At 53.3% G+C, this 16319-nt stretch overlaps 1 protein-coding gene across 2 annotated transcripts in view; it reads right to left on the bottom strand.

Annotated features, from left to right (window-relative positions):
- Positions 1–3402: 3402 nt before the first annotated feature.
- ATAT1 (alpha tubulin acetyltransferase 1) overlaps positions 3403–16319 on the bottom strand; it is a 55237-nt gene continuing 42320 nt past the window's right edge. Inside the window, exons 4-8 of one of the 2 annotated variants that reach the window (XM_075583556.1) lie at positions 9657–9748; positions 9477–9537; positions 5064–5177; positions 4456–4557; positions 3403–3643 (exon numbers count right to left, since the gene is read on the bottom strand). In XM_075583556.1, the coding sequence (XP_075439671.1) occupies positions 3578–3643; positions 4456–4557; positions 5064–5177; positions 9477–9537; positions 9657–9748 (435 nt within the window). In that variant the 3' untranslated portion in view covers positions 3403–3577. The remainder of the gene's footprint in view (positions 3644–4455; positions 4558–5063; positions 5178–9476; positions 9538–9656; positions 9749–16319) is intronic. The other variant, XM_075583555.1, reaches the window with a different exon arrangement.

The raw sequence follows: 16319 nt of genomic DNA on the forward strand, positions 1-16319 counted from the left end.
TCGCTCCCCCCCATCCTCCATCCCTCGCTCCCCCCATCCTCCATCCCTCGCTCCCCCCATCCTCCATCCCTCGCTCCCTCCACCCATCCCTCGCTCCCCCATCCTCCATCCCTCGCTCCCCCCATCCTCCATCCCTCGCTCCCCCCATCCTCCATCCCTCGCTCCCCCCCCATCCTCCATCCCTCGCTCCCCCCCATCCTCCATCCCTCGCTCCCCCATCCTCCATCCTCCCCCCCCATCCTCCATCCCTCGCTCCCCCCATCCTCCATCCCTCGCTCCCCCCCATCCTCCATCCCTCGCTCCCCCATCCTCCATCCCTCGCTCCCCCCATCCTCCATCCCTCCTCTCCCCCCATCCTCCATCCCTCGCTCCCCCCATCCTCCATCCCTCGCTCCCCCCCCATCCTCCATCCCTCTCTTCCTCGTTTCCTCCCCCTCCCTCATTCTCTCTCCCTCCACCCCCCCCCACCTCTTCGTCTTTCCTCCCTCTCCCTACCTTCTCTCCCCCCCCACCTCTTCGTCTTCCTCCCTCTCCCCCTACCTTTCTCCTCCCCCCCACCTCTTCGTCTTTCCTCCCTACCCCTACCTTTCTCCTCCCCCCACCTCTTCGTCTCCCTCTCCCCTACCTTCTCCTCCCCCCCACCTCTTCGTCTTTCCTCCTATCCCCCTACCTTTCTCCTCCCCCCCACCTCTTCGTCTTTCCTCCCTCTCCCCCTACCTTTCTCCTCCCCCCCACCTCTTCGTCTTTCCTCCCTCTCCCCCTACCTTTCTCCTCCCCCCCACCTCTTCGTCTTTCCTCCCTCTCCCCCTACCTTTCTCCTCCCCCCCACCTCTTCGTCTTTCTCCCTCTCCCCCTACCTTTCTCCTCCCCCCCACCTCTTCGTCTTTCCTCCCTCTCCCCCTACCTTTCCCTCCCCCCCACCTCTTCGTCTTTCCTCCCCCTCCCCCTACCTTTCTCCTCCCCCCCAACCTCTTCGTCTTTCCTCCCTCTCCCCCTACCTTTCTCCTCCCCCCCACCTCTTCGTCTTTCCTCCCTATCCCCCTACCTTTCTCCTCCCCCCCACCTCTTCGTCTTTCCTCCCTATCCCCCTACCTTTCTCCTCCCCCCCCCCACCTCTTTGTCTTTCCTCCCTCTCCCCCTACCTTTCTCCTCCCCCCCCCACCTCTTCGTCTTTCCTCCCTCTCCCCCTACCTTTCTCCTCCCCCCCACCTCTTCGTCTTCCTCCCTCTCCCCCTACCTTTCTCCTCCCCCCCCACCTCTTCGTCTTTCCTCCCTATCCCCCTACCTTTCTCCTCCCCCCCACCTCTTCGTCTTTCCTCCCTCTCCCCCTACCTTTCTCCTCCCCCCTCCACCTCTTCGTTTTTCCTCCCTATCCCCCTACCTTTCTCCTCCCCCACCAATCTGTCCACATATCACTATAGATACAGACCCAGAGATACAGAGAGAGGAGTGAGAGAGGAGAGAGAAAAAGAGGGAGAGGAGAGCAAATGAAGAGAGCAGAAAAGGTAAGAGTTATTGAAAGAGAGGCAAGGAATGAAAGGGAGAGAAGAGAGCATGGGAAAAGAGAGAAGGGGGAGAAAAGCGAGGAGAGAGAGGGGAGAAAACATTAAAAAAAAGGGAGACAGAGAAACAATATAAGGAGAGAGATGGAGAAACAAAAGAAAAGTGTAGGGTGAGATGTATAGAGTTGAAGAAGCAGAGGAAAAAAGAAGTCATATTTAAAGCCCCCCACCCCCTGATAAACACCCACCCACACAGACACACCCCCCCCATATGCTCATGGGGGTGGCGGGGTGTGGGTTGTATTTGTAGGGGGGGGGATTAGTAAAAAAACATTCCTAGGAAAGAGAGGGGGTTGATCTCAGCCAACTGATGGAAAGGAGGGCAGAGAAGGACTCGTGTATACGGTTGAGATGGCCCATTGGAGTGGAAGAAGGTGATTGATCCCGAGGTTAGTTCCTTACGTGAGGTGTGGGCCTATGGTTCTAAAACACGGGAGACGACCAGGAGACTTAAGCTCAAAAGGTGAAAACTGAACAGAACGCAAACTCAATGGAAGACTCAATGGTGGAACGCCAACTCAACGGAGCTCTCAATGGGAGACGTCAAACTGAATGTCTGACTCAATGACTCACACCCAACACAAACTCAATGGAAGACTCAATGGTGGAACGTCAACTCAACGGAGCTCTCAATGGGAGACGTCAAACTGAATGTCTGACTCAATGACTCACACCCAACACAACGCAAACTCAATGGAAGAATGTGACCAAGGATGCTAGTAGCTACCGGAGGCTCTCAAAGCCGCCTCCAATTGAAGTCCTTCCAGGACTTCAGCTGTCTCACATGTTAAACTTGTCTGTAACGGTTATATGCCAACAACATATATTGTCCCCAACTGTCTATAAAATGTCTGTAAATAGAACGTGTAGTGGCTTAGTGTCATTATAAATCCATGCCCAGGACATACTGTGAACACTGAACATACAAAACGAAATAAAAAATAATTAAACACTCCCCTGTCATTAGGTCACTTTGCTCCTACGTGAGACTGACCCTTTAACCAATTAAACACGTCACTAGGTCAATTTGGTGCCAGTTTCCATATAACCAGTGCGAATTTCTGTATCCTCTGTGCCAGCCCTAGAGGTGCCAGGCTCTGTATATCCCCCTGTGCCAGCCCTAGAGGTGCCAGGCTCTGTATATCCCCCCTGTGCCAGCCCTAGAGGTGCCAGGCTCTGTATATCCCCCGGTGCCAGCCCTAGAGGTTCCAGGCTCTGTATATCCCCCTGTGCCAGCCCTAGAGGTGCCAGGCTCTGTATATATCCCCCTGTGCCAGCCCTAGAGGTGCCAGGCTCTGTATATCCCCTGTGCCAGCCCTAGAGGTGCCAGGCTCTGTATATCCCCCTGTGCCAGCCCTAGAGGTGCCAGGCTCTGTATATCCTGCTGTGCCAGCCCTAGAGGTGCCAGGCTCTGTATATCCCGCTGTGCCAACCCTAGAGGTGCCAGGCTCTGTATATCCCCCTGTGCCAGCCCTAGAGGTGCCAGGCTCTGTATATCCCCCTGTGCCAGCCCTAGAGGTGCCAGGCTCTGTATATCTCCCTGTGCCAGCCCTAGAGGTGCCAGGCTCTGTATATCCCCCTGTGCCAGCCCTTGAGGTGCCAGGCTTTGTATATCCCCTGTGCCAGCCCTTGAGGTGCCAGGCTCTGTATATCCCCCTGTTCCAGTCCTAGAGGTGCCAGGCTCTGTATATCCCCCTCTGCCAGCCCTAGAGGTGCCAGGCTCTGTATATCCCCCTGTGCCAGCCCTAGAGGTGCCAGGCTCTGTATATCTCCCTGTGCCAGCCCTAGAGGTGCCAGGCTCTGTATATCCCCGTGCCAGCCCTTGAGGTGCCAGGCTCTGTATATCCCCTGTGCCAGCCCTTGAGGTGCCAGGCTCTGTATATCCCCCTGTGCCAGTCCTAGAGGTGCCAGGCTCCGTATATCCCCCTGTGCCAGCCCTAGAGGTGCCAGGCTCTGTATATGCCCCTGTGCCAGCCCTAGAGGTGCCAGGCTCTGTATATCCCCCTGTTCCTGTCCTAGAGGTGCCATTTGTTACCTGTCCGATCTCTGAAGAAACCTTCAAACACGACAAAGTTATTAACCTGGAACAGAGAGAGTGAGAAAGTGTGAGAGACAGAGAGAAAGACAATGTTATAACATCTCCCCATCACGCTCTCACCTTCTCCTCTTCCTCTCTCCCACCTTCTCCATGTTCTCCTCTTCCTCTCTCACACCTTCTCCGTGTTCTCCTCTTCTTCTCTCACACCTTCTCCGTGTTCTCCTCTTCCTCTCTCACACCTTCTCCGAGTTCTCCTCTTCCTCTCTCACACCTTCTCCGTCTTCTCCTCTCACACCTTCTCCGTGTTCTCCTCTTCCTCTCTCCCACCTTCTCCGTGTTCTCCTCTTCCTCTCTCACACCTTCTCCGTGTTCTCCTCTTCCTCTCTCACACCTTCTCCGTGTTCTCCTCTTCCTCTCTCACACCTTCTCCATGTTCTCCTCTTCCTCTCTCCCACCTTCTCCGTGTTCTCCTCTTCCTCTCTCACACCTTCTCCGTGTTCTCCTCTTCCTCTCTCACACCTTCTCAGTGTTCTCCTCTTCCTCTCTCACACCTTCTCCGTGTTCTCCTCTTCCTCTCTCACACCTTCTCAGTGTTCTCCTCTTCCTCTCTCACACCTTCTCCGTGTTCTCCTCTTCCTCTCTCACACCTTCTCCGTATTCTCCTCTTCCTCTCTCCCTTTTCTTGTCTCTCTCTCGCTATATTCCTGTTTCCCTTCCCCACTAGTATCCTTTCCGCTCTCTCCCCCCTTCCAGCCTGTCTTTCTTGTTGTCCACCCCAACCTATCCTTCCCTCTCTCTAACACACATCTCCCTCTTCCCACCCCCCACCCCGTCTCTTCCCCGCCTCCCCCTTACCTGTGGAATGGTGGAGCGGAGATTATAATGCTTCCTCAGGAAGGAGAGAAATTTTTCGGACGGACGGTCGATAGCGAGATGATGTGCTTCAATCTGCTCGTTCTGACAGATACACGGAGAGACCATGAGTGAGTGTGTGTATGTGTGTATGTGTGTATGTGTGTATGTGTGTGTGTGTGTGTGTGTGTGTGTGTGTGTGTGTGTGTGTGTGTGTATATATATATATAATCATGTGGAGAAACGAGAGAGAAAGAGAGAGGGAAAGAGAGAGGGAAAGAGAGAGGGAAAGAGAGAGGGAAAGAGAGAGGGAAAGAGAGAGGGAAAGAGAGAGGGAAAGAGAGAGGGAAAGAGAGAGGGAAAGAGAGAGGGAAAGAGAGAGGGAAAGAGAGAGGGAGAGAGAGAGGGAGAGAGAGAGGGAGAGAGAGAGGGAGAGAAAGAGAGAGAGAGAGAGAGAGAGAGAGAGAGAAAGAGAGAGAGAGAGAAAGAGAGAGAAAGAGAGAGAAAGAGACAGAGACAGAGACAGAGAAAGAGAGAGAGATAGAGAGAAAGATGAGATGTAAGCAGTGTATATACAGGTATAAGCACAGTGTATATACAGGGAGTGTTACCCTGAGCATGAAGCTGAACAGCTCGTTCCCAAATCCGTTACGCTGCAGAGACTCGTGTATATAAAAATCCAGTATACACAGAGGCTGTGTTTCTATATGTGCCCCGCTGTGATTCTGCAGAGACAGAAGAGAGATTATATTTATATTTCAGTATATTTATTTTTCTATATAGATTGTTGTAGATATAGATATATATCAGCAACAATCTATATAGGAAGAAATATTGTTCCACAACTACTTTTTATTCAACAAGGCCTTCCACCAGATCCAAGGCAGAGCAATGGGCACCACATGTGCACCCACTTACGTCAACCTGTACCTTGGCTGGTGGGAGAAGACCGTGGTGTTTACAGACCAAATGGACACCTACACACAATAGATCAAACTTTGGAGTGGTATATTGATGATATCTTCATCCTGTGGCGCGGTCCCAAGAAGACACTGGTTGAATTGATCACCGTACTAAATGTAAACGAACTCAATCTCAGGCTCACAAGTGAGATACAAAACTAATGCACTACATTTCCCAGATCTGACCATCTATAGAGACGGTATCTTCTTACAAAGACCTTTCGCAAAGATACCACAACCAACAGTCTCCTGAGGATTGATACCCACCATCCCCCACATCTGGTGCATAACACCCACAACCTCGACCTACTCTTGTTAGCAGAATGGCACACAACATAAAAGATCACTTGGTACATAGCCATTATTCGACTCCATCCAAGACCAAACTGGCTCTCGAATTAACCTCAGGGCTCTTTCAAATGTGGAAGGTGTGAAGCCGGCGCCTTGATGTGGAAGGTGTGAAGCCGGCGCCTTGATGTGGAAGGTGTGAAGCCGGCGCCCTGATCTGGAAGGTGTGAAGCCGGCGCCCTGATCTGGAAGGTGTGAAGTCGGCGCCCTGATGTGGAAGGTGTGAAGCCGGCGCCCTGATGTGGAAGGTGTGAAGCCGGCGCCCTGATCTGGAAGGTGTGAAGCCGGCGCCCTGATCTGGAAGGTGTGAAGCCGGCGCCCTGATGTGGAAGGTGTGAAGCCGGCGCCCTGATGTGGAAGGTGTGAAGTCGGCGCCCTGATGTGGAAGGTGTGAAGCCGGCGCCTTGATGTGGAAGGTGTGAAGCCGGCGCCTTGATGTGGAAGGTGTGAAGCCGGCGCCCTGATGTGGAAGGTGTGAAGCCGGCGCCCTGATGTGGAAGGTGTGAAGCCGGCGCCCATATGTGGAAGGTGTGAAGCCTGCGCCTTGATGTGGAAGATGTGAAGCCGGCGCCCTGATGTGGAAGGTGTGAAGCCTGCGCCTTGATGTGGAAGGTGTGAAGCCGGCGCCTTGATGTGGAAGGTGTGAAGCCGGCGCCTTGATGTGGAAGGTGTGAAGCCGGCGCCATGATGTGGAAGGTGTGAAGCCGGCGCCTTGATGTGGAAGGTGTGAAGCCGGCGCCTTGATGTGGAAGGTGTGAAGCCGGCGCCTTGATGTGGAAGGTGTGAAGCCGGCGCCTTGATGTGGAAGGTGTGAAGCCGGCGCCCTGATGTGGAAGGTGTGAAGCCGGCGCCTTGATGTGGAAGGTGTGAAGCCGGCGCCCTGATGTGGAAGGTGTGAAGCCGGCGCCATGATGTGGAAGGTGTGAAGCCGGCGCCTTGATGTGGAAGGTGTGAAGCCGGCGCCTTGATGTGGAAGGTGTGAAGCCTGCGCCTTGATGTGGAAGGTGTGAAGCCGGCGCCTTGATGTGGAAGGTGTGAAGCCTGCGCCTTGATGTGGAAGATGTGAAGCCGGCGCCCTGATGTGGAAGGTGTGAAGCCGGCGCCTTGATGTGGAAGATGTGAAGCCGGCGCCCTGATGTGGAAGGTGTGAAGCCTGCGCCTTGATGTGGAAGGTGTGAAGCCGGCGCCTTGATGTGGAAGGTGTGAAGCCGGCGCCTTGATGTGGAAGGTGTGAAGCCGGCGCCTTGATGTGGAAGGTGTGAAGCCGGCGCCTTGATGTGGAAGGTGTGAAGCCGGCGCCTTGATGTGGAAGGTGTGAAGCCGGCGCCTTGATGTGGAAGGTGTGAAGCCGGCGCCTTGATGTGGAAGGTGTGAAGCCGGCGCCCTGATGTGGAAGGTGTGAAGCCGGCGCCTTGATGTGGAAGGTGTGAAGCCGGCGCCCTGATGTGGAAGGTGTGAAGCCGGCGCCATGATGTGGAAGGTGTGAAGCCGGCGCCTTGATGTGGAAGGTGTGAAGCCGGCGCCTTGATGTGGAAGGTGTGAAGCCTGCGCCTTGATGTGGAAGGTGTGAAGCCGGCGCCTTGATGTGGAAGGTGTGAAGCCTGCGCCTTGATGTGGAAGATGTGAAGCCGGCGCCCTGATGTGGAAGGTGTGAAGCCGGCGCCTTGATGTGGAAGATGTGAAGCCGGCGCCCTGATGTGGAAGGTGTGAAGCCTGCGCCTTGATGTGGAAGGTGTGAAGCCGGCGCCCTGATGTGGAAGGTGTGAAGCCTGCGCCTTGATGTGGAAGGTGTGAAGCCGGCGCCTTGATGTGGAAGGTGTGAAGCCTGCGCCTTGATGTGGAAGGTGTGAAGCCGGCGCCATGATGTGGAAGGTGTGAAGCCGGCGCCATGATGTGGAAGGTGTGAAGCCGGCGCCTTGATGTGGAAGGTGTGAAGCCGGCGCCTTGATGTGGAAGGTGTGAAGCCGGCGCCTTGATGTGGAAGGTGTGAAGCCAGCGCCTTGATGTGGAAGGTGTGAAGCCGGCGCCTTGATGTGGAAGGTGTGAAGCCGGCGCCTTGATGTGGAAGGTGTGAAGCCGGCGCCTTGATGTGGAAGGTGTGAAGCCGGCGCCTTGATGTGGAAGGTGTGAAGCCGGCGCCTTGATGTGGAAGGTGTGAAGCCGGCGCTTTGATGTGGAAGGTGTGAAGTTATGTACATGGCCGCCTGTGGCTGTGGTAAGAAATATGTGGGCAAGACACACCGACAACTCAAAGGGCGTGTCATGGAAAATATATAGGCTCCATTAGAAATCATTTGGAGACCCCCCCTCCCCCCCGGGCCCCCAAGCCAGGCACATAAAAGAAGCTCATAAAAGGTAACACACAGGGACTCAACTTCTTTGGCATTGACCACCTGGGCCTTGGACCACGTGAAGGAGATTGGGATGGTGTCCTCTTGCAACTGGAGTGTAAATGGATACGTGACCTCCAAACCATCAGTCCTAAAGGGACATGAGGGTTTCCTGTACACTCCGTTACTTTGATATCGAACAATCCCCACCCCCCCCCCTTATTTTCCCATGCCACAGGGATACCAGGAACCACCCAGAGTAACACAGGCAGCAGGACCTGTTTACTCGCTGGTGTCACATCAGGGTACATATTCTCCATATGCTATACCTACTAGCTACACTTCCTTTACCAATCCTCTACTGGAAACTTCCTGAGAATATTGTCCTCTTTGGAGCTGGTTTTCCATAAAGACAACTAGAAGGTTCTGGACAATCCGTGTGACCTCAAGGCTGCAGGACTTCAAAATTATCACATTTCCCACATATTTAATGTGGGGGGGGGGAAGGTTTCACCACAGATTATTCCTGTCTGAGGTTGCATATACAGCTCAACCCCGTTATAACGCGATCCGCTACAACGCGGATCCGCTTATATCGCGGTGCCAGCGTGGCTCCCACTTTTCTTATTTTTGAATACTTTACAGCACGATTATTGGCTTCTTAAATACTTTATTGTACAACGCATACAATGGTACATTATTTCTAACGCGATCCGCTTATAACGCGATGTGATTCTTTGGACTCCAAGCACAGCGTTATAAGGGGGTTGAGCTGTATTGTATTTGTATTATACTTTGAGGAAGCCGAAACGATATTTCAGACCAGGTTGGTATTCTCTGCTGCTGTTCTTGATGCTGATTGCATTTGGCTGGTGGATTGTGGACTAATTAAAAGTATATATCGACAAGCCTAGAATGTAAAATAATGGGGTTTTCACTCATTATTTTACATTCTAGGCTTGTCAATAAATATTATTTGTAATTAGTCCACAATCCACCAGCCAGGGAGAGACTGCTACAAACTGGGTTTCTTCTCGTGTGTACTGTTGACTGCCTTTGCCTTCTTTTAAAATCAGTTTTCTTCTTTCCTACTTCGCAAACCCAATCGGTGAACACTCCCCGCGTCGAACCGGTTCAGGACTGTGCCGTCTTCAATCACGTGTTTCATGTTAAAGAGTTATCTCCTCTCTATCCCTCTGTCTCTTTCTATCCTACCCTCAATCTCCCTCTTTTGTACATTTCATCTATCCCTCCCCCTCTCCACCTCTCTCCCCTATTCGTTCTCACCTCACTTTCCACCTTTCTCTCCTACATATTTCTCTCCCTCCCTCCCTCCCTCCCTCTCTCCCTCTCTCCCTCTCTCCCTCCCCTCCCAACTTCTCACCAGCACAAACAGCTTCTTGTATCCGACCTTCAGGAAGCCTATTACCGCTCCCCGACCGGCCCTGGAAAACAAAAAGGTTAATGAGGGAGTCAAGTACTGCGAGTCTCTGGCAGGAAAGGGGTTAACGAGGGAGCGACGCTCTGCGGGTGTCTCCGGCAGGCCAGAGGTTAATGAGCTCACGTTTTTGCGTTGCAGTCCTTCAGTATATAGAGGTGATGCTGGTTCGTCTGCATACGAGAGGCGCTGGTTATAGGAGCAGGTAATCGTTGGGCCTGAAACAGAAAGGATTCTGGGTAGTGCGGTCACTGTATTACAGGAGGTATATCCCTATGGGTACGGCACAGTGACGGTGACACCCTGCGGTCACTGTGTGTATTACAGGAGGTATATCCCTATGGGTACGGCACAGTGACGGTGACACCCTGCGGTCACTGTGTGTATTACAGGAGGTATATCCCTATGGGTACGGCACAGTGACGGTGACACCCTGCGGTCACTGTGTGTATTACAGGAGGTATATCCCTATGGGTACGGCACAGTGACGGTGACACCCTGCGGTCACTGTGTGTATTACAGGAGGTATATCCCTATGGGTACGGCACAGTGACACCCTGCGGTCACTGTGTGTATTACAGGAGGTATATCCCTATGGGTACGGCACGGTGACACCCTGCGGTCAGTGTGTGTATTACAGGAGGTATATTCCTATGGGAACGGCACAGTGACGGTGAGACCCTGCGGTCACTGTGTGTATTAAAGGAGGTATATCCCTATGGGTACGGCACAGTGACGGTGACACCCTGCGGTCACTGTGCGTATTACAGGAGGTATATCCCTATGGGTACGGCACGGTGACACCCTGCGGCCACTGTGTGTATTACAGGAGGTATATCCCTATGGGTACGGCACAGTGACACCCTGCGGTCACTGTGTATTACGGGAGGTATATCCCTATGGGTACGGCACGGTGATGGTGACACCCTGTGGTCACTGTGTGTATTACAGGAGGTATATCCCTATGGGTACGGCACAGTGACGGTGACACCCTGTGGTCACTGTGTGTATTACAGGAGGTATATCCCTATGGGTACGGCACGGTGACACCCTGCGGTCACTGTGTGTATTACAGGAGGTATATCCCTATGGGTACGGCACAGTGACACCCTGCGGTCACTGTGTGTATTACAGGAGGTATATCCCTATGGGTACGGCACGGTGACGGTGACACCCTGCGGTCACTGTGTGTATTACAGGAGGTATATCCCTATGGGTACGGCACAGTGACGGTGACACCCTGCGGTCACTGTGTGTATTACAGGAGGTATATCCCTATGGGTACGGCACAGTGACGGTGACACCCTGTGGTCACTGTGTGTATTACAGGAGGTATATCCCTATGGGTACAGCACAGTGACGGTGACACCCTGCGGTCACTGTGTGTATTGCAGGAGGTATATCCCTATGGGTACGGCACGGTGACACCCTGCGGTCACTGTGTGTATTACAGGATGTATATCCCTATGGGTACGGCACAGTGACGATGACACCCTGCGGTCACTGTGTGTATTACAGGAGGAATATCCCTATGGGTACGGCACAGTGACGATGACACCCTGCGGTCAGTGTGTGTATTACAGGAGGTATATCCCTATGGGTACGGCACGGTGACACCCTGCGGTCACTGTGTGTATTACAGGAGGTATATCCCTATGGGTACGGCACAGTGACGGTGACACCCTGCGGTCACTGTGTGTATTACAGGAGGTATATCCCTATGGGTACGGCACGGTGACACCCTGCGGTCACTGTGTGTATTACAGGAGGTATATCCCTATGGGTACGGCACAGTGACGGTGACACCCTGTGGTCACTGTGTGTATTACAGGAGGTATATCCCTATGGGTACGGCACAGTGACGGTGACACCCTGCGGTCACTGTGTGTATTACAGGAGGTATATCCCTATGGTACGGCACAGTGACACCCTGCGGTCACTGTGTGTATTACAGGAGGTATATCCCTATGGGTACGGCACGGTGACGGTGACACCCTGTGGTCACTGTGTGTATTACAGGAGGTATATCCCTATGGGTACGGCACAGTGACACCCTGCGGTCACTGTGTGTAGTACAGGAGGTATATCCCTATGGGTACGGCACAGTGACGGTGATACCCTGCGGTCACTGTGTGTATTACAGGAGGTATATCCCTATGGGTACGGCACAGTGACGGTGACACCCTGCGGTCACTGTGTGTATTACAGGAGGTATATCCCTATGGGTACGGCACAGTGACGGTGACACCCTGCGGTCACTGTGTGTATTACAGGAGGTATATCCCTATGGGTACGGCACAGTGACGGTGACACCCTGCGGTCACTGTGTGTATTACAGGAGGTATATCCCTATGGGTACGGCACAGTGACACCCTGTGGTCACTGTGTGTATTACAGGAGGTATATCCCTATGGTCACGGCACAGTGACGGTGATACCCTGCGGTCACTGTGTGTATTACAGGAGGTATATCCCTATGGGTACGGCACAGTGACGGTGACACCCTGTGGTCACTGTGTGTATTACAGGAGGTATATCCCTATGGGTACGGCACAGTGACGGTGACACCCTGCAGTCACTGTGTGTATTACAGGAGGTATATCCCTATGGGTACGGCACAGTGACACCCTGTGGTCACTGTGTGTATTACAGGAGGTATATCCCTATGGGTACGGCACAGTGACGGTGACACCCTGCGGTCACTGTGTGTATTACAGGAGGTATATCCCTATGGGTACGGCACAGTGACGGTGACACCCTGCGGTCACTGTGTGTATTACAGGAGGTATATCCCTATGGGTACGGCACAGTGACAGTGACACCCTGCGGTCACTGTGTGTATTACAGGAGGTATATCCCTATGGGTACGGCACAGTGACGGTGACACCGTGAGGTCACTGTGCGTATTACAGGCGGTATATCCCTATGGGTACGGCACAGTGACGGTGACACCCTGCGGTCACTGTGTGTATTACAGGAGGTATATCACTATGGGTACGGCACAGTGACGGTGACACCCTGCGGTCACTGTGTGTATTACAGGAGGTATATCCCTATGGGTACGGCACAGTGACACCCTGCGGTCACTGTGTGTATTACAGGAGGTATATCCCTATGGGTACGGCACAGTGACGGTGACACCCTGCGGTCACTGTGTGTATTACAGGAGGTATATCCCTATGGGTACGGCACAGTGACGGTGACACCCTGCGGTCACTGTGTGTATTACAGGAGGTATATCCCTATGGGTACGGCACAGTGACACCCTGTGGTCACTGTGTGTATTACAGGAGGTATATCCCTATGGGTACGGCACAGTGACACCCTGCGGTCACTGTGTGTAGTACAGGAGGTATATCCCTATGGGTACGGCACAGTGACGGTGATACCCTGCGGTCACTGTGTGTATTACAGGAGGTATATCCCTATGGGTACGGCACAGTGACGGTGACACCCTGCGGTCACTGTGTGTATTACAGGAGGTATATCCCTATGGGTACGGCACAGTGACGGTGACACCCTGCGGTCACTGTGTGTATTACAGGAGGTATATCCCTATGGGTACGGCACAGTGACGGTGACACCCTGCGGTCACTGTGTGTATTACAGGAGGTATATCCCTATGGGTACGGCACAGTGACACCCTGTGGTCACTGTGTGTATTACAGGAGGTATATCCCTATGGTCACGGCACAGTGACGGTGACACCCTGCGGTCACTGTGTGTATTACAGGAGGTATATCCCTATGGGTACGGCACAGTGACGGTGACACCCTGTGGTCACTGTGTGTATTACAGGAGGTATATCCCTATGGGTACGGCACAGTGACGGTGACACCCTGCAGTCACTGTGTGTATTACAGGAGGTATATCCCTATGGGTACGGCACAGTGACGGTGACACCCTGCGGTCACTGTGTGTATTACAGGAGGTATATCCCTATGGGTACGGCACAGTGACGGTGACACCCTGCGGTCACTGTGTGTATTACAGGAGGTATATCCCTATGGGTACGGCACAGTGACAGTGACACCCTGCGGTCACTGTGTGTATTACAGGAGGTATATCCCTATGGGTACGGCACAGTGACGGTGACACCGTGAGGTCACTGTGCGTATTACAGGCGGTATATCCCTATGGGTACGGCACAGTGACGGTGACACCCTGCGGTCACTGTGTGTATTACAGGAGGTATATCACTATGGGTACGGCACAGTGACGGTGACACCCTGCGGTCACTGTGTGTATTACAGGAGGTATATCCCTATGGGTACGGCACAGTGACACCCTGCGGTCACTGTGTGTATTACAGGAGGTATATCCCTATGGGTACGGCACAGTGACGGTGACACCCTGCGGTCACTGTGTGTATTACAGGAGGTATATCCCTATGGGTACGGCACAGTGACGGTGACACCCTGCGGTCACTGTGTGTATTACAGGAGGTATATCCCTATGGGTACGGCACAGTGACACCCTGTGGTCACTGTGTATATTACAGGAGGTATATCCCTATGGTCACGGCACAGTGACGGTGACACCCTGCGGTCACTGTGTGTATTACAGGAGGTATATCCCTATGGGTACGGCACAGTGACGGTGACACCCTGTGGTCACTGTGTGTATTACAGGAGGTATATCCCTATGGGTACGGCACAGTGACGGTGACACCCTGCAGTCACTGTGTGTATTACAGGAGGTATATCCCTATGGGTACGGCACAGTGACACCCTGTGGTCACTGTGTGTATTACAGGAGGTATATCCCTATGGGTACGGCACAGTGACGGTGACACCCTGCGGTCACTGTGTGTATTACAGGAGGTATATCCCTATGGGTACGGCACAGTGACGGTGACACCCTGCGGTCACTGTGTGTATTACAGGAGGTATATCCCTATGGGTACGGCACAGTGACGGTGACACCCTGCCGTCACTGTGTGTATTACAGGAGGTATATCCCTATGGGTACGGCACAGTGACGGTGACACCGTGAGGTCACTGTGCATATTACAGGCGGTATATCCCTATGGGTACGGCACAGTGACGGTGACACTCTGCGGTCACTGTGTGTATTACAGGAGGTTTATCCCTATGGGTACAGCACGGTGACGGTGACACCCTGCGGTCACTGTGTGTATTACAGGAGGTATATCCCTATGGGTACGGCACGGTGACACCCTGCGGTCACTGTGTGTATTACAGGAGGTATATCCCTATGGGTACGGCACAGTGACGGTGACACCCTGCGGTCACTGTGTGTATTACAGGAGGTATATCCCTATGGGTACGGCACAGTGACACCCTGCGGTCACTGTGTGTATTACAGGAGGTATATCCCTATGGGTACGGCACAGTGACGGTGACACCCTGCGGTCACTGTGCGTATTACAGGAGGTATATCCCTATGGGTACGGCACAGTGACACCCTGTGGTGACTGTGTGTATTACAGGAGGTATATCCCTATGGGTACGGCACGGTGACACCCTGCGGTCACTGTGTGTATTACAGGAGGTATATCCCTATGGGTACGGCACAGTGACACCCTGTGGTCACTGTGTGTATTACAGGAGGTATATCACTATGGGTACGGCACGGTGACACCCTGCGGTCACTGTGTGTATTACGGGAGGTATATTCCTATGGGTACGGCACAGTGACGGTGACACCCTGCGGTCACTGTGTGTATTACAGGAGGTATATCCCTATGGGTACGGCACAGTGACGGTGACACCCTGCGGTCACTGTGTGTATTACAGGAGGTATATCCCTATGGGTACGGCACAGTGACGGTGACACCCAGCGGTCACTGTGTGTATTACAGAAGGTATATCCCTATGGGTACGGCACAGTGACGGTGACACCCTGCGGTCACTGTGTGTATTACAGGAGGTATATCCCTATGGGTACGGCACAGTGACGGTGACACCCTGCAGTCACTGTGTGTATTACAGGAGGTATATCCCTATGGGTACGGCACAGTGACGGTGACACCCTGCGGTCACTGTGTGTATTACAGGAGGTATATCCCTATGGGTACGGCACAGTGACACCCTGTGGTCACTGTGTGTATTACAGGAGGTATATCCCTATGGGTACGGCACAGTGACGGTGACACCCTGCGGTCACTGTGTGTATTACAGGAGGTATATCCCTATGGGTACGGCACAGTGACGGTGACACCCTGCGGTCACTGTGTGTATTACAGGAGGTATATCCCTATGGGTACGGCACAGTGACGGTGACACCCTGCGGTCACTGTGTGTATTACAGGAGGTATATCCCTATGGGTACGGCACAGTGACGGTGACACCGTGAGGTCACTGTGCATATTACAGGCGGTATATCCCTATGGGTACGGCACAGTGACGGTGACACTCTGCGGTCACTGTGTGTATTACAGGAGGTTTATCCCTATGGGTACAGCACGGTGACGGTGACACCCTGCGGTCACTGTGTGTATTACAGGAGGTATATCCCTATGGGTACGGCACGGTGACACCCTGCGGTCACTGTGTGTATTACAGGAGGTATATCCCTATGGGTACGGCACAGTGACGGTGACACCCTGCGGTCACTGTGCGTATTACAGGAGGTATATCCCTATGGGTACGGCACAGTGACACCCTGTGGTCACTGTGTGTATTACAGGAGGTATATCCCTATGGGTACGGCACGGTGACACCCTGCGGTCACTGTGTGTATTACAGGAGGTATATCCCTATGGGTACGGCACAGTGACACCCTGTGGTCACTGTGTGTATTACAGGAGGTATATCACTATGGGTAC

The sequence above is a fragment of the Ascaphus truei genome, unplaced genomic scaffold (genome assembly GCF_040206685.1).
Source record: "Ascaphus truei isolate aAscTru1 unplaced genomic scaffold, aAscTru1.hap1 HAP1_SCAFFOLD_335, whole genome shotgun sequence".
In the NCBI taxonomy this organism is placed as follows: domain Eukaryota; kingdom Metazoa; phylum Chordata; class Amphibia; order Anura; family Ascaphidae; genus Ascaphus; species Ascaphus truei.